This window comes from Anolis sagrei, chromosome 7, assembly GCF_037176765.1.
Source record: "Anolis sagrei isolate rAnoSag1 chromosome 7, rAnoSag1.mat, whole genome shotgun sequence".
NCBI classification, from domain to species: domain Eukaryota; kingdom Metazoa; phylum Chordata; class Lepidosauria; order Squamata; family Dactyloidae; genus Anolis; species Anolis sagrei.
Window position 1 is genome coordinate 23,425,333 of NC_090027.1, and position 24,425 is coordinate 23,449,757.

Sequence of the window (24,425 nt, forward strand, 5' to 3'; positions counted from 1 at the left end):
ACTTTTCCCTCCCAAGACTTGGCTCCTCCCATCTGCTCTAGCCAATCCCAGGAGACTTCAAACTCCTCCCATCTTCTGTCTATCCACTCTCAAGATGGCTGCTTCCCTGGCTTACACTCCCAAAATGGAGGTTTGCCTCACTGTTATCCCAGGCTTCTACTCCGGCCTACTAGGTAAGAGTCATTACAGCTTCCCATTCTAATTCTCCATGTGTTCCAAAAAATAAATTGGTGAAGTAGGGGCAGAACTCTCAGTTCCTTTCTACATCTTTGGCTTCTCTTCTGCTCGTAGTCAGATTTACTCTGTTTTCTTCTTCACTCTAGGTTTTACTTCCGTAGATTTGTTTGGTTTTTTTATTGTGATCACTTTCCCTTGTAATTCTCTCTTAATGTTCAATCAGATATTCATCAAATAGTTTTCAATCTGTTTTCTTTATTGGTCTTCCTTTTGATCTATCTTAAAGAAACAAAAGGTCAGCTTGTCCATGTCTCTTATTTCGCTGGCCTTAACTAGCCAATTTTCTTAGACAACGCTGCATTAGAGTGAGAAGCTAAGCCTGGGTTCTTTTGTTCCTGGTTCGGGTCAAGCTTTGATTTTTGATTTAATATATCCTGGAAGTTTTCTGTGTTCCTGTTCATGTACTCCTGTTCACGTTTTACTAATTATACCTTCTGGGTGGTGATTTATGCTGTATCTGTATTTCTGGCTGTTCCTAGACTTTGTCACCTCTGGATCTTTATGAGACATTTGGATTATTGTCTGGTTATCACCTGTTGCTAAACTTTTTTGGATTAAATTTTTTTCTTATTCCTGTTTTTTATATGCTTTTTATATGTTTTTACAATAAACTGTTTGCTTATATTCCTGGACTTTTCTGTGGTGTGGTGGTGTTGTGTGGTGTTTCCAGGCCTGAAGTGCAACACATTTACTTATTTAAAATATTAACACCCTTTTAAGAGTAAGGACTTTTTTTCATGTCAGGAGTGACTTGAGAAATTGCAAGTCGCTTCTGGTGTGAGAGAATTGGCTGTCTGAAAGAGAGGGGAGGCCAGGGGACAGCACCATCTTGTCTCCTGCATTTGCCATCCGTTGGGGACACCCCACCCCCCCCAGCACCAACTGCCGCTCTGGGCCGGAGTGAAGAAAGGGGGTCCAGGGGTCAGTTCCACCTTGTCTCCTGTGCTATTCTAATAATATGTTATAATATATAATATATTGTATATACATATAATATTTATAATATTGTAATGTAATGCAATATAATACTAATAATAATAATATGATACTATAATTATATATTTGTATTACATGTAATATTACTAATAATATTACAGTATAATTGATATAGTGCAATATAGCAATATTTAAAACTGATATTGTACTATGTTAATAATATATTGTATGTATATATACCTTGTAAGCCACTCTGAGTCCCCTTCAGGGTGAGAAGGGCGGCATATAAATGTCGTAAATAAATAAATAATAAATAAAATTATAACTGTAAATAAAGAACAACACTCAAACACAAGGGAACTCCAGACAAGAAACAATCAGGGCCAGCTAATCACCTCTCAACAAAGGATTCTCCCTAAAAACTGTCAGGCTATGAAATGGCAATCAAGGTGGCAATTTGAAACATTCATACCTACCTCCAACAGACAAGAGTTCTTTCTCCCACCCTGGATCTTCCACAGTTTTCCTGGTTAAAGGTTTTCCTCTGACATGAAGTCCAGACGTGTCCGACTCTGGGGTGTGGTGCTCATCTGCATTTCTAAGTCGAAGAGCCGGCGTTGTCCGTAGACACCTGCAAGGTCATGTGGCTGGCATGACTGCATGGAGCACTGGGGCAGCCTCCCTTGGCTGGCTCATGCTGCCCATCGGGCCTGATGGATAGCGTGAGCCAGCCAACGGAGGGGCGCTGTGTGTGTGGGAGGGGGCGCTCCTCCTCTGCGGGCCAGATATGGGCCCTTGGCGGGCCGGAAGTGGCCCGCGGGCCGTAGTTTGGGGACCCCTGAATTAAACCGTCACTCCATATTGCCATCCAGGCAATATGGAGCAACTGTTTACTGTAATTCATATTACTCTCCTGGCCTTTTTCTCGGGTTTAGCACTCCGGAGAGCACCTTTAAAATATCCAAAACTTGGGTTCATCTACACTGTGAATGTAGTTTGACCCCACTTGAAGTGCCACAATTCAATGCTATGGAATGCTGAGAGAGGGTTAAAGACCTTGTGAAACTACATCTCCCAGGACTCCATAACCTTGAGCCATGACAGTTCAAGTGGGGCCAAACTGCATTGATTCTGCAGTGTAGATGCACCCATGGATTGGCATCTCCCCTGATGTCAGGCCGCTTTTGACAACTTGCATTTCCTAACTACATTCATGTCATTTCTTCCTTACAGTTTACAAGTCCTTGTAAATTTCGTTCTTACTTTTCGTATACATTTTCTTATGGTTGTTTTGAGAAGAACCCCATTCACTCCTTTGGCCTTAATGGTCACTCTCTGACCTTTCCCTTCATTTCTCCAAACCTGCTCCATCTGTTCCTGGTTTGAAAATGTTATTTCCTGTTTAATTGTGTGGTCCTTTCTTTGAAAGTAGTTCTTCTACTCTAGAAATGTTTTTGTAGCTGCCACAAACTAGGTTGAATTGGTTGAGAATCAATGAGATATTCATTGAAAAACTATAGCAAAATATGCTGCAGGATGTCCTGCCTTTGGCAGTTTAATAAACTTTCCCCCTGTTTTTATTATAAATTCAGAAATGACATTTATAACCAAGGAACAAAAATCGTGTTACATTCGTTGCATTCGTTGCCCTTTAAATGGGGGGATTAAAATGAATTTTGGCCTCTGTATCTTCACTCACAATGATTCTTTGGCCTCGCAGCGCTTCTTGCCCCAGGTCCGGTACGGGCTGTGTGTCGTCTTTTACTCCGCCACCATGTTGGCCGACATCAAGGAACAAATCCAATTCGAGGTCAGCATTGGGAACTACGGCAACAAATTTGACGGGACATGCAAACCCTTTGCCTCCACCACTCAGTACTGCCATGCCGTGTTCGATGGTAAGGAATTGGGGTAGAAAACGCAGTGAGTTGGAAGCAATGGCTGAGGTCCTACATGGCTTCTCTACATTGAATGCCTCTGTAACGTAACCTATGAGAAATGTTGAACAAGTGCAACTATTGCTTCAGTGCACAATGCAACATCTGCAAGTGACTGGAACATTGAACAATATATATTGATGCATTACTGCAGCTGTCCGTTCACATCCTACATCATAACTCTATAATTTCATATGTAAACATCATAGAGTACAGGGATGTATAATTATTTACAGTAGTGCACAGTATCGTTCTGGTGTACCGGAGTCAGGGGATTTGGTTTCTGAATCCATGAAAATGAGCCTGGCAGGGGACATCCGAAACTTTAGCCAATATGGATCACAGCAGCCGGATCTTTTTGGCTAGTAGGAGCTAGATCTTAAAATTACAGAGAAAAACGCCTCTAAAGCTGTGGTTCCCAACTTTTTTTTGACCAGGGCCCACTCTCCAATATTAATACTAAAAGAGTTACAAATCAGTTTTTGGTCAATCTTAGATTTGGTTTGGTTATTTGGGGTGCTAATTCAGAAAATTGCATTGGATAGACTACATGAACTCTAGTTTCTGATACAGAACCTAAGCCATCCAGTAGTCGCCATCTGCTCACCCACAGAAAGCCACATTTAATAATCTAGAGCTGATGTGGTCTATCCAGTGCAATTTTCTGAATCAGTACCCAAATAACCCCAGGTACAGGCCTAAAAATGAAGACACGAAGGCACTCCCACTCCAAGCACCACATGGAGGGAGGAGGAGGAGAAGAAGCAGTCAGGAGGCTTATTCTTGCGCCTTTTGTGGGCAGTCAGCCTTTCCCCTCCTGACATCTGTGTTGGGTTTCATGAGACCAATTGCTCTTGTTGCAACAGTGTAGTAATGGTGAAGCTGCAAACCATATTTTAGTTCTTGAGGACCACTGGTGTTCCATGGACCACAGGTTAGGAACCACTACTCTAAAGCTTCCCCATTGGCACCAGTGGACCAAATCTTACCAGAACAAAAACAAAAGCCCTTCCTGATTTTGGAAACTTTGTGATAAACAGGAGAGCAGCCAAAAACAAGACTTAAAACAGCATGGCTTTTTACCGAGTCGCACAAACCCAGTTATGATGCACTAGAATTCTCTGGCTGATGATTCCAAATTCTCTCCATTTGATGGAATTATACCAATTAAAGTGAAACCATAAATCATAATACCACAGTTGTGTCACGATATAATAATCTTTTTCCATCTCTGGCATCTCTGGCTGTGCTCGACTCTGGCCACAGGGGGTGCTGTTGCTCCATCTTCCATGCCAAGGAACTTAGTTGTCTTTAGATGCTCTCCCGATTGAATCGCCGGCATATCCACATGGGCGCCTTTTATTACCTCCCTACCTATTTACTCACATTACTGTTTTCGAACTGCTAGATGAGCAGAAGCTGGGTTGACTGTTGGGAGCTCACCCCAAGCCCAGCTTGAACTGTTTACCTTTCGATCAGCAAGATTTTCTGCAGCTGGCGGTTTAAGCTACTGTGCTGAAGCTCAGCCTAGACCAGTGGTTCTCAACCTGGGGTCCCCAGATGTTTTTGGCCTACAACTCCCAGAAATCCCAGCCAATTTACCTGCTGTTAGGATTTCTGGGAGTTGAAGGCCAAAAACATCTGGGGACCCCAGGTTGAGAACCACTGGCCTAGACTATATGTGAATGGATCCCCAGTCTGAACTCGCTTCATATATCCCTTGCAAAGATAGCATACATCTAGCATGGATATTCGGCTATAATTCCAAATTTCTCACTTGGCCATAAAACCCTGGGCAGAGAACATTGATCACATAGCTCTTTGGAACAAATCTGGCCAAGAAGGCTCCAGAATGGAGTTGGAAATGACTTGAGGGCACACAACAATAACAACAATCAGAGCTAGGCTATTTCCTTCCAGGTAACCGCTATTATTACCTGCCATGGTATGACACCAAGCCCATGGTGGCCATCACGTCATTTTGGGAGGATGTTGGTCACCGAATGGCTTGTATGAACGCCATGCAATTCATTCATACGAGACTGGTAAGCTCAGAGAGGGAATAAGCATCTTAGTGTTATTGCTATGTTTGTTTAGTTGTTTGTTTATATCCTGCCTTTTCCCAGAAATGGAGAACAACCATTTTAAATGATATCTATTAAAGCTCCAATAAATAAAAACATGCAAAATTGTGTACTTTTAACTTTTTATAGAATCATAGAACCATAGAGTTGGAAGACACCCCATGGGCCATCCAGTCCAACCCCCTACCAAGAAGCAGGAAAATCTCATTCAAAGCACCCCAGACAGATGGCCATCCAGCCTCTGCTTAAGAGCCTCCAAAGAAGGAGCCTCCACCACACTCCGGGGCAGAGAGTTCCACTGCTGAACAGCTCTCCCAGTCAGGAAGTTCTTCCTCATGTTCAGGTGGAATCTCCTATCCTGTAGTTTGAAGCCATTCTTCCACATCCTAGTCTCCAGGGCAGCAGAAAACAAGCTTGCTCCCACCTTCCTATGATTTCCCCCACACATATTTATAAATGGCCCTCATCATGTCTCCTCTCAGCCTTCTCTTCTGCAGGCTAAATATATCCAGCTCTTTAAGCTGCTCCTCATAGGGCTTGTTCTCCAGACCCTTGGTCCTTTGAGTCCTCCTCCTCTGGACACCTTCCAGCTTAGAGTCAACATCTTCCTTCAATTGCAGTTCCCAGAACCAGACACAGTGTGATTCCTGGTGTGGTCTGACTAAGGCAAAATAGAACATGGGTAGCAGGACTTCCCTGGATCTAAGCACCAGGCTCCTATTAATGCAGACCAAAATCCCATTGGCTTTTTTTACTGCAACATGGCATTGTTAGTTCACCTTCCTGTCCATTAAATCATATCATAAAATATACACCTTTTCAAGGGTCAGGGGCACAAGACCCTCAAAAAGTAGCAAGGGTGCACATTTTAAAGACATTTACTTTAAAGATGTATTTATATTTTTATTTTGCCAGGGAGAATGCCTTGCCAGGAATGTCTGGATTCCCCAGTGTAACTCTATGTTCAACTTCTAGCAGAGGTTGGCCATAGAATCAAACAGAAACATCTACAAATGCCTAGAAAAGGGAACTTCTATGTCCTCTGGGATAACTCCATGGTCAATATCAGTTATGCTGAAGAATGTAAAGATTCCTAGAGGGTATTTTGGATAATCCACAAGTAATCAAAGGAATTATGGGAAGCACTCTTGTTTGGGGCCATGCATCGCCAAGTGAGAAGTTAGACAGGCTGCTTCTCACTTAGCAAAACTTTGTACAAGTTTAGGGGCATCTTCTCGTTGTTTGTTCTCCAGACCTTCCTTGCAAGAGATAATCAACATCCAGGACCAGGAATGTCTATAGAGAATGATAGGATATTGAACGTAAAGGTATGCTTTGTTCCCTAACAGAAGAAGAACACGGATGCTCTCAAAGCCATCCGCGTTCCCAATGACTCCCTTGTGGAGGTTGCTTGGAAGAGGCTCCAGAAAGAGCTGGTGGAAGATTGCAAGTGAGTCATGTGGAAACTAAATCAAATGGCAGGTCAGATCCAGCCTCAATTGACTCAACAAAGAAAGAGGAGACAGAAGGGAGAGAGTATTGCCTTTCCCAGTCCACTCAGGCAAAAGCAAACTGCTGCCGCCTCTCCAAAGTTGTATGTTCCTCTTTAATTGCCAGATATTGACCACTCTCAGCCTTTTCTTGGCCATGATATTCATCTGAAAGATTTGCATCAGAGTGGGTCAGTGTTGCAATGGCAGGATGTCTAAATCCCAAGCGCATCCTTTTCCACCATGATGCAACAACAACAACATTTATTTCAGTCTATAGCGCTGTCAGTAAAACCAACAGTCATTATAAATTCTCCCATCTCAGGAGAAGTCCACTGTACAAGATACATCTACATCAGTGTTTCTCAACCTTCCCAATGCCGCGACCCCTTAATACAGTTCCTCATGTTGTGGTGACCCGCAAACATAAAATCATTTTTGTTGCTACTTCATAACTGTAATTTTGCTGGGTTGTTGTAGGTTTTTCTGGGCTATATGGCCATGCTCTAGAACATGGCCATATAGCCCAGAAAAACCTACAACAATCCAGTGATTCTGGCCATGAAAGCCTTCGACAATGTAATTTTGCTACTGTTATCAATTGTAATAATAAGATCTGATGTAGTCACTGGACCAAATTTGGCACAAATATCCAATACACACAAATTTGAATACTGGTGGAGTTGGAGGGGGTTGATTTTGTCATTTGGGAGTTGTAGTTGCTGGGATTTATAGTTCACCTATAATCAAGGAGCATTCTGAAATCCATCAATGATGGAATTGGACCAAACCTAGCACTTAGAACCTCAATGACCAACAGGAAAAAAAACTGGAAGGGTTTGGTGGGCATTGACTTTGAGTTTGGGAGTTGTAATTTACCTACATCCGGAGAGCACTGTGGATTCAAACAATGATGGATCTGGACCAAACTTGGCATGAATACTCAATATGCCTAAATGTGAACCCAATATACCCAAAAGTTAACACTGGTGGACTTTGGAGGAAATAGACCTTGGCATTTGGGAGTTGTAGTTGCTGGGATTTATAGTCCAGCTACAATCAAAGAGCATTCTGAACCCTAACGATAGAATTGGGCCAAACGTCCCACACAGAAACCACACGACCAACAAAAATTACTATTTCTTCTGATGGTCTTTGGTGAATCCTCTGACACCCCCTTGCGACCCCTCCGGGGGTCCTGACCACCAGGTTGGGAAACACTGATCTACATGGTTTCAAGTAATACCCCTATCGGAGGTTAGTTGCTTTCTCAGCCTTGTTGCCACTGCGAGGAATTTTGCCACTATGAGAATCACCCTGTGACACTTGTTCTCAAAAAGATATCTAACAATCCTCTGTGGAAGACGGCTGGTCATGCAAGACAGGATTGGATATAAAAGTTGGCTACATTACACTTTGTAGTTGCGGCACTGCAATAAAATGCGTCCCAGTGTTTCTATTTCATTTTCTCCTCAGAGGCATAGTCTTTGGGAGTAAGAGATTCCAGACATTCTGCCTCTTAGCAGCTCTGAGGGAAATATGTTTAATCTTGCCCTTGTAAAGAGCCTGCAATATTTAGTCGTTGTAAAGCTTTTTAGGTATTTGCATGTCTTAAATGGCTCCCTGTATGTTAAATTTAGGACTCTCGGGAAGCATGGTGAATTTGAGTGGACTCTTAAGCTCTCCCAGGGAAAAGCCTCACAACCTTTGCTTCAGGGATTCTTTTGCAATTTTGAGTCCCAAATGGAGCAGAAGGGATGTGAATAGTCCAATTGAGGCTGCTTTTTGTTCGGTCCGTGCCCAAAGGGGTTTGGAGACTTCATAACGGAGGTGATGTAGTAAACCTGTTCCCAGTTTGAATACCATTGCTTTTAACTATAAGTTCATTTTCAGAGTCCAGGCCCTAGTACTCAGTGAGCATTCACCAGTTTCTAGAAGCAGGACTGCATTAGGTATGCAAGAAGGCACATTTAGAAGATAAACCTTGATGCAAACTAGCTTTTCTCTCATCCGGCCAGACGACCACTTCCCAGCACAGGAGGCAAAGCGCCAGCTACTTTTCTCGACCTGCAGCTTCGGAAACTGCGCATTCGGCTCCTCCACCAAGTCAGCAAGGCGGCTGACAAGACAAGTTGGAAGAATCCATTGAAGAAACTCATCAGCAAAGCAGAGACCTGGCTGAGCAGGATTGCTGTGGCCGCCACAGAGGTGTGGCCAAGGAAGATGCCCCTCCGGTTTTAGATATAGATAGACTAGCATTTGACCCTTCCCTTCATCCATATCCTGTCCATTGGAATTGAGTTGCACACCTCCAAAAGACATTGCAAAACAATGTACAGTAGACTCTCAGTTAATCGGAACTTTCAAGCAACTGGTAAAAAATAGAATAATTCAAAGATTATTTTGTAATACACTAAAACTGTGCTATATTAAATTTGCCTTAATAGTAGCAGCCTCCAAATGGGGCAGCTTAATGAAGCTTCAAAGAATGGATTAATGAATTGTTTTGCTAAGCGCAAAGGGTGAGGTAATTGGGAATAGAAAACTGGTCGACAAAGCTAGGCCATAAAACTTCTGATAAAAGATGGGAAAAACCAGCTAACATTTTTTTTCGTGTCTTGAGCGAGTTGAGAAACTGCAAGTTGCTTCTGGTGTGAATGAAATGGCCATCTGCAAGGGCATTGCCCAGTGAATGCCCAAATGTTTTACCATGCTATAGGAGGCTTCTCTCATGTCCCTGCATGAGAAGGTGGAGCTGACGAACAGGAGCTCACCCCACTCCTCGGATTTTGAACCGCTGACCTTTTGGTGAGCAGTCCTGCCGACACAAGGGTTTAACCTATTTCATCTCCGGGGACACCTATTTTCTTTTAATGACTGTATTTGAATATTAATATCAAGTCAATGCAGAGTTTATGCTATAGTATGGGATGTTGTAGCATTAGTTAAGCCCATTTTTAGTAGTAACTCTCAAGTTCGATGTGTGTTACTTCGGGATAGCCTGTATTTAAATACAGTCATTAAAAGCAAATTAGGACACATATAAGACAAACATGTTAAACAGTTTTGTTGTAACTGATTTTATTTTAATTCTTACTGAAAATATTTCTTTGATATTATTATTATTATTATTATTATTATTATTATTATTATTATTATTTATAACCCTTGTGCTGCTGAACTGCTGACCTGAAGGTTGGCTGAATTGCTGATCTGATGGTTGGCAGTTCGAATCTGCGAGACAGGGTGAGCCTGATGTTCCAGGCAATCTTGCCGGCCACACAACCAGGAGGTAACAACACAAGTACCTCAGCTTGAAAATAGAAGCTGGAAATGAAAGGAGAAGTCTCTGCCTTTTTGGGTTTGTCTGTCCCATTGTATATTATTGTAAAGGCATTGAATATTTGCCTGTGTATGTAAAAATACTGTAATCCACTTTGAGACCCCTAGTGGAGGAGGAATATAAATAAAGGTTGTTGTATTATTATTATTATTATTATTATTATTATTATTATTATTATGCTATTTTTGCCGGTTGCTTGAGCATTGAGAGTCTACTGTATTAAAAGGAATAGGCATAAGACCGAAATGCAAACATAGCAACAAGTCAGCCATGGCCCCAGTTCTGCATTTTTCCCATCTTTGTTTTAAATGAATAAAGGCAATTTGGACACCAGTGACTATCCTATTTTGGGGTTTTTTTTTGTTGTTGTTGTTTACAGACCCAAATCTGCATCCCAGACGTGTTGATTTGGATGCTGTGTGATGAGAACAGGGTGGCCTATGCACGGGTGAAGTCACATTCCATCCTGTTCTCCAAAGCCAGTGCTCAGGCCAGAGGAAGATTGTGTGGCAAGACCCAGACTGTCTTCATGCAGGTAAAGAAGGTGCCTTTCTCATTACTCTGCGAGTTTCCTGCTTTCCACGGGGCATAATCCAATTCCTATGGAATCCTATGGCCTGGGCTTTAGCACAGATGGTTAATAATCAGCAGCAATAGATCATTGCCAGTCGGAAGGTTGGCAGTTCAAAACCTGAAACGGAGTGAACACCTGAATGTCAGCCCAGCTCACTGTCCACCTAAGCAGTTCAAAAGCAGCTGAGCTGTGAGTAGAGAAATTAGGCATCGCTTAAGCGGGGAGGTATTTTACTGCACCATAAAATGCCCGCAATCAAAGGAGGAAAAAGTCTGCAATCAAAGTGTGCCGTCACACCCAGACCCTATAAAAATAAAACTAAGATGTGCTTCTCTCTTTGTCTGGGTGGACCGCAGGGGTCTTTCTTTAGAAGCTTGAGATTCCCAGCAACTGAGGATACTACAGGTTTTGAACACCAAAACAGAATATTTATTTCTCAAAGTCCTTGCAGACTTGGCACAGCTTTTCAAGGTTACAAACAAAACAGTCAATTGGTGAAACCACAAAGATGTTCTTTCTTTCCTTTTTCCTCTAGTCGCTGAGCTGCCTTCATCCAAATGGTAGAAAAAATCCTGAGATCTTTTTACCCCAATCCTGAGCCACTATCTTTTAGAAAGCGTAGGCCTTCCCTATTCCAGCCCAAGATTAGTTTTGGGGATGAAGCAAATAGTGCTCAATAACTATTCCTCAATAACTCAATATCTATCTATAACCAATTGCTCAATTACTCAATTGCTATTCTGTCTGTCTGTCTGTCTGTCTGTCTGTCTATCTATCTATCTATCTATCTATCTATCTATCTATCTATCTATCTCAATTAGCTTCTTTATCTATATAAATCAATAGTTCTTACAATGTTTTTTTCAGAGTTACCTGGCTAACCAACAGCACATCTGAAGCTTTCTTCTCTACTGAAGGAGTCAGGGGGGATTCCAAAATGGAGATCTCAACCCAGAAAAAAGGTGGTCCCTAGACCCAAAGAGATACTTTTCTAAACCAATAGCTGCAAAAGGGCCTGCAGGCTGGCTTTGCAGACTCTGATACTATTTAACTTCCAGGGTGCTGGTGGGAAATGCAAAAGAACACTATCTCATGCAACTAAAAGGTAATGCAAACTATGCTCCTGGAAGACGGAACACAAAGAGCTTGTCTTCACAGTGGATGGAGCACCAACAACCCCCTGTGGCTGGCAGTGCTCAACTCTGGCCACATGGGGGTGCTGTCGCTCCATCTTCCATGCTGAGGAGTTTTGTTGTCTTTACATGCTCTCCCAATCAGATTGCTGGCATGTCCGCATGGGCACCTTTTATTACCACCTTGCCAAAGCAGTACCTATTTATCTACTCACATCACTGTTTTTGAACTGCGAAGTTAAGCTGGGCTGATGGTTGGAAGCTCACCCACTCTTGAACTGTCGACCTTTAGATTGGCAAGATTTTCTGCAGCTGGCACTTCAACCCACTGTTCTAAAGCCTGATTTAACCCACCTTCAAACTATAAGATCATCTCAGCAAATCATGTCCACTTTTTAAAAACATGAAAGAGTCATTGAGTGTGTTGCACTGTAGAATAATAATAATAATAATAATAATAATAATAATAATAATACATTTTTTATACCCCGCTACCATCTCCCCATGGGACTCGGTGCGGCTTACATGAGGCCGAGCCCAATACAACAATACAAGCAATAATAACAACAATACAAGCAATTAAAATCAAATTGTGCCCAGTTTGACCCTGGGAAGGCACACTGGAACAATCACATCTTCAAACTCCTTCTAAAGACTGCCAGAGTTGTGGCATGCCTGATATCCTTAGGAAGGAGTTCCAGAGTCGAGGGGCCACCATCGAAAAGGCTATCTCTCTCATCCCCACCAAACGTGCCTGCGATGCAGGTGGAAACGCAAGCAGGGCCTCTCCAGATGATTGAAGAGATCGTGTGAGTTCATATACAGATTTGAGTTTTAGTTTTCAAAAGCTTGAACTAGTCTTTTTAAAAATCTAGTCTTTTTTAAGGCAGTGAAATCAGAGCAATAGCCAAAATATTCCTCCTAGTTCCAAACTTCCAAACCCGAGGATGAATCCACACTGTTGTATTATGCAATTTGGCACCAGCTGAGAGTCATAGTTTTAGAAGGGTTTTCGCCTTCTCTGCAAATAGTACTGGTGCCTCACCAAATTGCAACTCTGGGATTCTATGGCAGTTAAAGTGATGTTTAGCTGCTTTCATTTGACATTGTGGATGTGTTTTGAGACCTTCAAGAATCAATTGTGATAGGAGCTAGAAAACCTGCCCAACAAAGCTGTCAAAGGTAAGAGCTGAAATTGGGCAATATGCAACAGGAACTCTTCTCAGTTCCTCTGCCATTTGAGTGTCTGTACTCTAAGGCTTTCTCACTTTTCTCATTGCTTTTGCAGGGTCCCCAAACCGAAGAAAAACCCAATCCCGTCCCTGCTGTGCTCCGGGTGCGAATGTGGCTCGGCCAAATGACTGACAGCGCCGAGTTTATGAAATGCTGCGAAAGCCCCATCCTTGTCTATGCTGAGACGGTGGGGCCGGCTTTGATATCCGAACACAAAGTTTACTATTTAACCTTTGATCTGTTGCTATGTCTGTTCATCCAGTTGCTTGCAGGAAGAGTGGATGGACAATGCCGTACACTGGCAGTCCCTGAGTTACAAATATCTGACATACAAACTGTTGTGCGAGTGAGCTTATTAACAAAAGATCCTCCTCATAAATGTACAGCAGAGTAACTTATCAGTGGCAGAGTGACCCAGCACCAGTAGCCCCAAATGATAATAAGAACAAAAACACACAGACCAATGTTATCTCTTCTTAAGGAGGCTTTTCTTTGTAGTATTTACAAGAACAAGGTTTCCATAACACAAATATCTTTATACTTTGTTCTTTGCTTCCATGCTGGGCTTCTTTCTCATGCAAATAAATAGCTTCACTCTCACAGAGCCACTTCTCAGACTGAAGTTACACAGGAGCATCACACAGGAGCTTTACACACAGCAGCTTTCACAATGGATCTTCACACACAATGGCCTTCAACCTGGGGCTTCTTTCACAGAAGCCTCTCACACCAGGCCTTATACTGAGGGCTACTAACACATTGAGGCCTACCTCACACTTTTTTTTTGTTGTGTCAGGAGCAACCGCTCCTGTTGTGACAGAATTGGCCGTCTGCAAAGACGTTGCCCAGGGGACGCTTGGATGATTTTTGGTGTTTTATCATCCTTGTGGGAGGCTTCTCTCATGTCCCTGCATGAGGAGCTGGAGCTAATAGCGGGAGCTCATCCACCTCTCCCCGGATTCGAACCTGCGACCTGTCGGTCTTCAGTCCTGCCGGCACAGGGGTTTAACCCTGTGCCACCGGGGGCTCCATTCCACCCTGCTGTGTCCAAAGTATGGCATTTGGACCAAGTTTAGCAGACCTAAAATGTCTTCAGTCCTGCCGGCACAGTGCCTTAACCCACTGCACCACCAGGGGGCTCCTACCTCACACTGAAGCCTTCTCACACTGAGAGCTCTCTCAGACTGACATCTTTCTCCCACTGAGGCGAACTGAGCCCTTCTCATACAGAGGGCTACTAACACACTGAGGCCCTTCTCTCACAGAGACCTCTCACAGACTGAGGCTACTAAGCTACAAGCACAGCTTTTGAACTACAGCTTTTACTGAGTCGTTGCATCCATTTCACCTTTTTCAGTGCTTGACTCAAATTTTTGTAATTAAAAATACCTAGTTATTTTTTAATATTTCTGACACAAACAACTAGTTCAGCACGGGACCAAGACAACAGGGAGTGAGAAAAATCTTCCCCTCAGAAGGAAGGGGAAATCCACTCCTGGAAGTGTTATAATCAGGGGGGAAAGGTGTCTCAACTGAAGCTTTATCCCCAGTCCTTGTTTCCACAACAAGCCACATTTTCCAAAATCTAGTTATCACAGGGACAGAAAGTAATAATAATAATAATAATAATAATAATAATAATAATACTTTTTATCTTTGGCGTCCTTTTCTTATAAATACCTGTGTTGTGATTAGTGCATACCAGACATTCTTAAACTGCAGCCCTCCAGCTGTTTCAGCCTCCAACTCCCAGAATTCCTGAGCATTGAATAAGTTGGCTTCTGGGAGTTGGAGGCCCAAACACCTGGAGGGCCACGGTTTGAGGATGCCGAGTGTTGTTCTTGATGATGATTGTTTTCTACCTTTCTTCTTCCTTTCAGTATGAGAACCAGAAGAAGACCCATGGCATTTGGGGGACCAGGGACTTGTTGCCCCATCCCAACTTTTCAGATGTCACTGGACAAATCAGTCTCCCCAGAGACAAGTTCCAGCCACCACTCGGTTGGAAGTGGGATGGAGAATGGGCTGTGGAGCCCCAAAGAAGGTGAGCTTATACACAAACTTTTGTCTTATGACCTCATCACATGGTGCTTTTTTCTTGTTGCAGGCTACTTCATCTCCATTTCAAGGATGCAGAGGCATGGAGCCCATCATATGGTGTTTGCCTACTTCCAGTCACAACAACAATAACAACTCCAGATTCTTTTTTCAGAAGCACAATCCACTGTTAATAATAATAATAATAATAATAATAATAATAATACCCCTTGGGTCTTCCATCAAAATCCTGTTAAGTTTATGTTGGGTAAAATTGTTCTTCATTTTCAATATTGTATATATTGCACTGTGTGAATTAGTTCATACAAACACTCTCCATCCCTCTGCCATTGGCCTGACTCATGCCTGATGGATATATATATACACACACACACAATAACAACAACTTTATTCTTATATCCCACCTCCATCTCCCTGAAGGGACTCAGGGCGGCTTACATGGGGACTAAGCCCATGTAAACAAGATTACAAAATAACACAATTCACTATAACAACTATATTAAAACAATAAAACCAATACAATCAAAGACATCATAAAACATAACCAAACAGTAAGCAACCTATTTCTTGGGGCTCCAAAAGGAACTTTTGGGTCAAAAAGGGCTCTGTGGGCTGAAAAGGTCTGAGAATGCCTGTTTTATAGGAAGTGGTGGATTTCTCCATTACACTCCATTTTATGAGGTGCCTTTCCATGAAACTTCTGTTGTTTAAAGTGGTTTAAAGACAGTATGGGTACTATTGAAAGAAGTATTTAAAATATGCTAACCATCTCCTCTAGAGTAGTGTTTCTCAACTAGGGAGTTGGGACCCCGGGGGGGGGGGGTTGCGAGGGGATTTCAGAAGAGTCACCAAAGACCATTTCTGATGGTCTTAGGAACCATTTCTGATGGTCTTAGGAACCATTTCTGATGGTCTTAGGAACCATTTCTGATGGTCTTAGGAACCACTTTGGCAGAGAAGACTGAAGATCTCTCCGCCACCCTTCTCTTCCTTTTTGAAAACAGACAGCAAATCCTTCCACCGAAAGCCCACCTCCACTGTGATTGGTCAACCAAGAGGAGGGCTGTTTCTGAGACTCCAAACTGGGAGGGGAGAGCAGGCATGTGTAGGCGAGGCAGAGCGTGTGAGAATGGAGGGAGGCTTGCACCAGCAAGTCCTGTCCATGCATGGAGGTTCAGTGTGGAAGTATTATATCATTGGTGGACTTCAGAATGGTCTTTAAGTGTAGGTGAACTATAAATCCCAGCAACTACAACTCCCAAATGTCAAGGTCTATTTTCCCCAAACTCCACCTGTGTTCATATTAGGGCGTATTGAGTAACATTTGGGCATATTGAATATTCGTGCCAAGTTTGGTCTAGCTCTGTTGTTTGAGTCCACAGTGCTATCTGGATGTAGGTGAACTACAACTCCAGAACTCAAGGTCAATGCCCACCAAACTCTTCCAATTATTTTCTGTTGCTCATGGGAGTTCTGTGTGTCAAGTTTGGTTCAATTCCATCATTGGTGGAGTTCAGAATGCTCTTTCATTGTAGGTGAACTATAAATCCCATCAACTACAACTCCCAAATGACAACATCAATCCTACCCAACCCCACCAGTATTCAAATGTGAGCAAATACTTGGTATTTCTGCCAAATTTGGTCCAGTGAATACACCCTACATCTCAGATATTTACATGACGATTCATAACAGTAGCAAAATGACAGTTATGAAATAGCAACGAAAATAATTTTATGGTTGGGGGGTCACCACAACATGAGGAACTGTATGAAGGGGTCGCAGCATTGGGAAGGTTGAGAAACACTGCTCTAGAGGGAGAAAATCTGCTGGTCTCCTCAAGGGGAACAATTCAAACAGAAGATTTCATTGAAAGGAGATTTGTAAAACTATGACATGGGAGGAGACACAGCCTCCTCAGGACTTTGGGGGAGTGCAAGGGATCCCATGAAAAGAATATTTTTAGAAATGTGTCTTCCTTTACTGGCTTTGGGCAGGGTAAGGGATCTCTTGGCTTTCAGATATTAAAGTTTTCCCCGATTAAAATTATATGGAAAGGGCGGAGAAGAGGATTCCCTGTGGGATGGTTCCAAACATGGGCAACAAAGGACAAAAACCTGACGAGAAATAAGTGTGATGGACAGACAGAACTTGAAACAAGGACGACTGGGAATCTAAAAGTACAATTCCCTTTATTAAGCATATGGACACCAACGTTTCTCAATGTCTATGCACATGAGATCCCTATTTTACAATAGAGGTAAGCACCACAAGCCAGATCCTCCCCAACCCCCTCATGAGCTATATATATTCGGGTCTCTACTTTTATGGGGGTTAGGGGTGCAGGAACCCCCAAAAGTGGAATACACATTACAAACCACTATTTTTAAAATCTGAGATTCTTAGGAATCTCTAGATCTTTCAGCAGAACCCTGTGGTCCATGTCCAATAAGAGGCTGACCATAGAGCCACATTGGAGGATGCACAAATGCTTAGGAAAATGCTTTCTTTTGGAACATCTCTACCTTCCTGCACAACTGTATGGTCCATGTCTATCAAATGTTGACCATAGAAATGTATTAAAGGACTATAAATGCCCAAGAAATGGAATCACTACATCCTCCCGCACCTTCCATCCATTGGAAGCTGACCATAGAGTCACACAAATAGTGGGGGAAGTTGGTATGAATGGCAAAATCACTGAAACCTTTTCCGATTCTGCTTGAAATCAGATTGTTGTTGGACAAAGAGACAAATCTCTCTGAAGTGTTGGTGGAGGTCTATGAAAACCAAAGTCGGGAGCCCAGGCAGCCGTGGAGCCCGGCTTCCATCCCATTCAGTAACGCAGTGAGTGGCAGAGTTGAGGCGGCGCTGTGGTCAGAAGAATAGACCTCTTGGGCTGAGATGGGAATTTGGAGGAGGCCAAGTTCCCGTTTCAGGTAGGTCATATGCACCTGCATAGGACCTACTCAATCTTCTTCTCTTTATCTTTCTCTCCTGTTTTTCTTTAGAGTGGGATTCCTTTGCCCCCAAAAGAAGATACTGAGTGCCCCAAAGGATGGAGCTTTGTGGAAGAATGGAAAGTGGAGCTGAACCGGGCCGTGGATGATGCCGGCAAGTCTGTTTCTGAGTGCATCTGTACTGTCTAACTCAGTGGTTGTCAACCTGTGGGTCCCCAGGTCTTTTGGCCTACAACTCCAAGAAATCCCAGCCTGTTTACCAGCCGTTCAGGTTTCTGAGAGTTGAAGTCCAAAACATCTGAGGACCAGGTTAAGACCAATGGTCGAATCAATGCACACACCACTTGCTGCCATGACTCAATGTTATGGAATCCTAGGAGTTGTGGTGAGGCCGTAGAATTGATCCATGGCAGTTAAAATGCTGTCAAATGCATTAATTTGACAGTGTACACGAATCCTCTGTTTGGCTAGACCCCAACATTGGCCAAAATGTTCCCCTTACCCTCAAGAGCAGTGGTTTCCAACCTTTGGCCGTCCAGATTCTGGGACTCAATCTCCCAGAACATCCATCTTGCTTGATGAAGAGTTGGGAATTCAGGGAACTGAAATCCAAAACACCTGAAGGACCAATAGTGGGGAACCACTGGCCTAGAGTAGCCCATAATTTGCTCACTGTAGTTCAAACAAATTGTTCCCTTGTTTAGGGTGGGAATATGGGGTTGGTATCCCACCAGCCGAGTTTCCTCGCACCTGGAAAATGACTGAAAAGACCTACCACACTCACCGGCGTCGGCGCTGGCTCCGCAAACGCTGCCGAGACTTGAACAAAGAGACGCAGGAGAACAAAATGATGGCTTTCCTTCGGCTGGTAATTGCCTTTGATACCTATCTTGTCCACATGGAAAATGACACAGTTCTGGGCACCCCAATTCAAGAAGGATGGGTGACACTGAGCTTCACCACCATCCATGTGGGAAGAGATTTTGGAGTCTTAGTAGACCACAAACTGAATATGACCCAATAGTGTGATGTAGCAGTCAACTTCCTTAACTTAAAGAGGTCCTGTCTTTGACTATGTAAACATGTTGTTTTCAACCACAGGTCAACGTGTCAGTAATATCAGCAGTTCTAATCAGCAACTGTTAAATCATAATTCAGCAGTTCATGAATTCTTCATCTCCTTTTGCAGTTTTCCAGACCTCATTATTCTGCCAGACCCCAATCTGGCAATTCTTATTATTGCCAGACTCCAATCATACAATTTCATTCAATCCATACATCACATTTATCACATTGAGAGGGCTTGGATAGTGTCCTTCTGCATGATGAAATGAGATTGGACCGGATGGCCCTTCAGGCCCCGTCTAACTCTAGGATTTTATAAAATAAGACATTGGAGAAGGAAGGCTGGCATATTTCATTGACCGGCCCTTTGGTTTCCTTGGCTGCTTCTCAGCTCTCCCATTTCTTTCAGCACTCAGATACCAAGGTGAAACCGGAAACGTGGGAATACGCCCCCTTGGTGGGTTGGCGGTTCCACCTGCAGCAGCTTCCTGGTGACGTGTTTCGGCGGAGATGTTGGCGAAGGAAACTTGTCCCTGTAGCACCCAGCCATGGGGCCCCTATCTTCCACTTGGAGGGCTCACTGGTAAGCAGAAACCCAGCCCTGGCATAGGGTTCATCTACACTGTAGAATGAATGCAGTTTGGCCCCACTTGGACTGCTGTAGGTCAAAGCTGTGAGATGCTGGTGGTTTTACAAGGTCTTGAACCTTCTCTGCCCAAGACTGCTGATGCCACGCTAAACTACAACTCCCAGGATCCCATAGCATTGAGCCATGGCAGCAAAAGTGGGATCAGACTGCATTAATAGTGCAAATGCAACCCAAAAAGGAGATGGCAAAATAAACTACCCAAGAGCAGAAAAAAGCAGGGAGAAATTACACTATGTAACACAATTTTTGTTCCTGGGTTATAAATGTCATTTTCTCATTGGCTCAGTTTATTACTGCAAACACTTTGTCTTTGTGGGAGGGACATCCTGCAGCACATTTTGCTATAGTTTTTCGACCAATTAAACATAATTTGTAGCAGCCAAAAAACCAAAGATTCTTGAGTATAACAACTACTAAAATGATCAAGGGTCTGGAGAACAAGCCCTATGAGGAGCAGCTTCAAGACGTAGGCATGTTTAACCTGTTGAAGAGAAGGCTAAGAGGAAACATGTTGAAGGCCATGGATCAAGATGTGAGGGGAAGTCATGGGAAGGAGGGAGCAGGCTTGTTTTTTGCTGCCCTGGAGACTAGGATGACTTCAAACTACAGGAAAGGAGATTCCATCTGAACATCAGGAAGAACTTCCTAACTATGAGAGCTGTTCAGCATTGGAACTCTCTGTCTGCCCCAGAATGTGGTAGAGGCTCCTTCTGTGGGGGCTTTTAAGCAGAGGCTGGGTAGCCATCTCTCAGGGGTGCTTTGAATGCAATTTTCCTGCTTCTTGGCAGGGGTTGGATGGGCTGGCGCGTGAGGTCTCTTCCAACTCTATGCTTCTATGATTCTATTGTTCTGTGAACTACTTTCCAAGTAAGGACCGCACACTTAAACACTTTCAAACCAGGAACATAATTTTTTTCCAGATCTTGTTACATTGTGTTATCAGTGTAAGATAAGATAAAAAGTAAGCCTTTATGCATAAACTGTCAGTGTGTATTTCATGTATTATGTATGATGTATGTTTAAATGCAATTTTATGTGATAGGTTTGTGATTGTAATAGATTGTAATAGAATTGTATTGCCAGAATGTATGTTTACACAAAAGAGCTGTGAGAATGTGACCCTGAGTTCTTGCTCTGTGGAGAATTAGGGAGTGTCAGAGATAACTCCTTTCCAGCTGCAGTTTGTCTTTAGTGTCTATCTCTTTCGGTTTGTGTTCTTCGCGTCTGCTCGCTGATGGTGTGTGTTGGTTTTATGAACTGCTCAAGTAAAGCTGAAACCTGCTTTTATCGGTGATTCCAGAGCCCATTATTCAGTGCTTCCGCGATTCTTCTGCTAGCCCTAACAAAAACTATACAAACATGCATAAATGGAATTAGAAGATTTAAACTTTTCTTGGTGCAGAATTCATGGGACTTCCTTTTATTTATCTCATATAATTATATTTTTGTTGGGCAAGTGGGCTTAAGTGGGCTTAATAACAAAAGACCCTCCTCATAAACATATATCAGCAGCGTGACCCAGCATCAGTAGCCCTCACGCTCAGGCCTCTCTCAGACTGAGGCATCTCTCAGATTGAAGCCTTTTCATACTGAGCGCAACTAACACTGAAGCGTACTAAGCTACAGGCACACCTGCTTATATAGAACTGCAGCTTTTGCTGAATCATTGTATCTATTTAACCCTTTCAGTGCTTGACTCACATTTTTGTAATTAAAAAATATTATTCCTAAATATTTCTGACAATTTTTTTCCAGTCATATAGGTGTCATTCTTCAATCATAAATTCATTATGTACTTTTCTAACACTAATATTAACTCCTTCCTCCATGGATCCCCGCAGTAGGTTAAGGCATTGAGATGCTGAGCTTGTTGACTGAATTTGACAAGTTCAAATTCGGGGAGCAGTGTGAGCTTCCAGTCAGCCCCAGCTTCTGCCAACCTAGCAGTTTGAAAACATGCAAATGTGAGAGTGGATCAATAGGTCCTGCTCCAGCGGAAAGATAACGGCGCTCCATGCAGTCATGTCAGCCACATGCCCTAGGAGGTGTCTACACACAACACCCACTCTTCGGCTTAGAAATGCAGATGAGCACCAAACCCCAGAGTTGGACACAACTGGACAATGCCAGGGGAAAATCTTTACCTACCATGCTTCACCTAAAAACAATAAAATAAATTATTCAAAAGTTATGATGGGCTTCCTTCCTCCCATCTTAAAAGCAGCTGCTTTTAATTTCTTAAGAGCATATAATAATGATTAATTATAATAATACGATGAAAATATTCAGCTTCTTATGAGGTGCAGCCCTTAGCATCACATGCATTGGCTATCTCTGTCTCATTTTGTTCAATTAAACAAAACATCAACAACAACACCAAATATTTCTCAAGTAGTATTTTGATTATTCTGTCCCTCTTTTTCAGGGTGTGGAAGTAGAGGAGGAAGGGAAAAAGAGAAAAGGGGAATCCGAGAAGAAAGACGAGAAGAAAGAAGGGAAAGAAGTTGAGAAACAGCCCTCTCAGAGCCTCTTGAAGATGAACACGCCTCTCCTTTACTGCATTTTCAAAAGTGAGGCATCTACACTGCTGAATTAATACAGTTTGGGACTACTTCACCCACCATGGCTCAGTGCTATGGACTCCTGGAGTTGTAGTTTGGTGCGGCACCAGCTATCGTTGGCAGAGGAGGCTGAAGACCTTGCAAAACTACAACTTCCACAACCACAGAATTGAGCCAGAGCAGTTAAGGTGGTGTGAAATGTGTAAATGCACCCTCAGTTTACTGTTAGAAGGAGCTGGAATTTGGGGGCAGACTAAGATCCCCCAAATGCATTAGTCTGAATGGTATGATAATTATCTATATATATAAAAATGCTCTGTGCATAATGAGTACCTTAAAAACAACAGAACCAATGAACAAAATCATACCAAATTTGGCAACAAAACATCTCACAACACAAGGAGTGACTATCACTCAAAAAATTATGATTTTGTCATTTGGGAGTTGTAGTTGCTGGGATTTATAGTTCACCTACAATCAAAGAGCATTCTGAACTCCATCCATGATGGAATTGAAACAGTATTTCTTGCTGTTTCTTAGATGTGGAGAGTGTCTGGTTAGCCCACCCTGGAACATGCAACATATCATTGTCCTTCTTTAAAGGTCCCTTTCAAATCTATGATACTCTATCTGTGTGTGTGTGAATCATGTCTATCTATCTATCGATCTATATCTATGGCTGGATGGCTCTTTCTCAGGAGGACTTTGATTATGTTTTCTTCCCTGACGAAGGGAGTTGGACTGGATGGCCTTAAGCATTTTCTGTTGGTCATGGGGGTTCTGTGTGGGAAGGTTGCCCCGATTCTGCTGTTTGTAGGGTTCAGAATGCTCTTTGATTGTAGGTGAACTGTGAATCCCAGTGACTACAACTCCCAAATGTCAAGGTCTATTTTCCCCAAACTCCAGCTGTGTTCATATTTGGGCGTATTAGGTGCTTGTGCCAAGTTTGGTCCAGATCCATCATTCTTTGAGTCCATAGTGCTCTCTGGATGTAGGTGAACTACAACTCCCAAACTCACGGTCAATGTCCACCAAACTCTTCCAGTATTTTCTGTTGGGTCATGGGAGTTCTGTGTGCCTAGTTTGGCTATCCACAAGCATAAAGAAATTACATATACGAGAAACCAACACTTTCTCATTACTTTATTTTCCAGATCAACAGACTGGGCCACAGCAACACGTGGCAGGGGACAGCTAGTTATAATAATTAGTATTATGTTTATTTATTACCCTGCTTTTTCTCTCCACAAAAGAGACTCAATCTGGCTTTCTAGAAGCAAAACTCACATCAAGTCTCCTTCTTTCAGGTCCTGTCTATTTCCAGTTACGGTGCTACATTTACCAAGCACGGGATCTTGTAGGAGCTTCCACCAAGAGCTCTGCAGGTTTGTGACCCCCCATTATATAAAATAATAATAATAATAATAATAATAATAATAATAATAATACAATTAGAAAGAATGCCATAACTCTGCAAGGAAGCAGACAAAACGACGGATCAGATCCTCAGCTGCGGCAAGAAGATCACACAGACAGACTACAAGCAGAGAAGATCCATTGGATCTCATGCCACAAATACCTTCTGCATGCAACAAAGAACTGGTGGGATCACAAGCCTTAAAAAGTTACAGAAAATAAACACATCAAACTACTCTGGGACTTCCGAATTCAGACTGACATTCCTTATTATCTTATTGTACAACTAGCTTTTCTGTCTGAACGGTTGGTCACATAACCATCTTTTTACTTTCTTCCTGAAGGTCAGGAGGGAAGGGGCTGCTCTAATTTCACTAGAGAGGAAGTTCCGTAGTTGAGGGCCCACCACTGAGAAGGCCCTGTCTCTCGTCCTCACCAGTTGTGCTTGTGAGGGAAGTGGGATTGAGAGCAGGGCCTCCCCAGAAGATCTTAATAATAATAACAACAACAACAACAACATCCACAACAATAATAATGCCTATTGAAATGAAAAAGTCCTGAACCAAGAAATGCCATAGTTGTGCTAGATGGCATAGAAAATGCCTAGAGATAACATACTTTGTTGGAAGTGCATAAATGAAACTGTGGATAAGGGGGTCATGCTGAATCAAGAGTTTTCAATTATAATTATTTTGGTTTTGATTCTAGTTGCGTATTCATCCAAACTCTTTTCTCAAACTGGTCCAGGT

The 24,425-nt window shown here is 42.7% G+C and overlaps 1 protein-coding gene across 1 annotated transcript in view; it reads left to right on the forward strand.

The window, feature by feature from the left end:
- Positions 1-24,425, forward strand: part of FER1L5 (fer-1 like family member 5) — an 86,748-nt gene that overhangs the window by 20,215 nt on the left and 42,108 nt on the right. Inside the window, exons 14-26 of the mRNA XM_067470863.1 lie at positions 2,894-3,071; positions 5,031-5,155; positions 6,544-6,644; positions 8,703-8,892; positions 10,407-10,562; positions 13,023-13,154; positions 14,848-15,011; positions 17,758-17,872; positions 18,037-18,139; positions 18,690-18,853; positions 19,460-19,633; positions 22,125-22,269; positions 23,568-23,645. Of these exons, the coding sequence (XP_067326964.1) occupies positions 2,894-3,071; positions 5,031-5,155; positions 6,544-6,644; positions 8,703-8,892; positions 10,407-10,562; positions 13,023-13,154; positions 14,848-15,011; positions 17,758-17,872; positions 18,037-18,139; positions 18,690-18,853; positions 19,460-19,633; positions 22,125-22,269; positions 23,568-23,645 (1,825 nt within the window). The remainder of the gene's footprint in view (positions 1-2,893; positions 3,072-5,030; positions 5,156-6,543; positions 6,645-8,702; positions 8,893-10,406; positions 10,563-13,022; positions 13,155-14,847; positions 15,012-17,757; positions 17,873-18,036; positions 18,140-18,689; positions 18,854-19,459; positions 19,634-22,124; positions 22,270-23,567; positions 23,646-24,425) is intronic.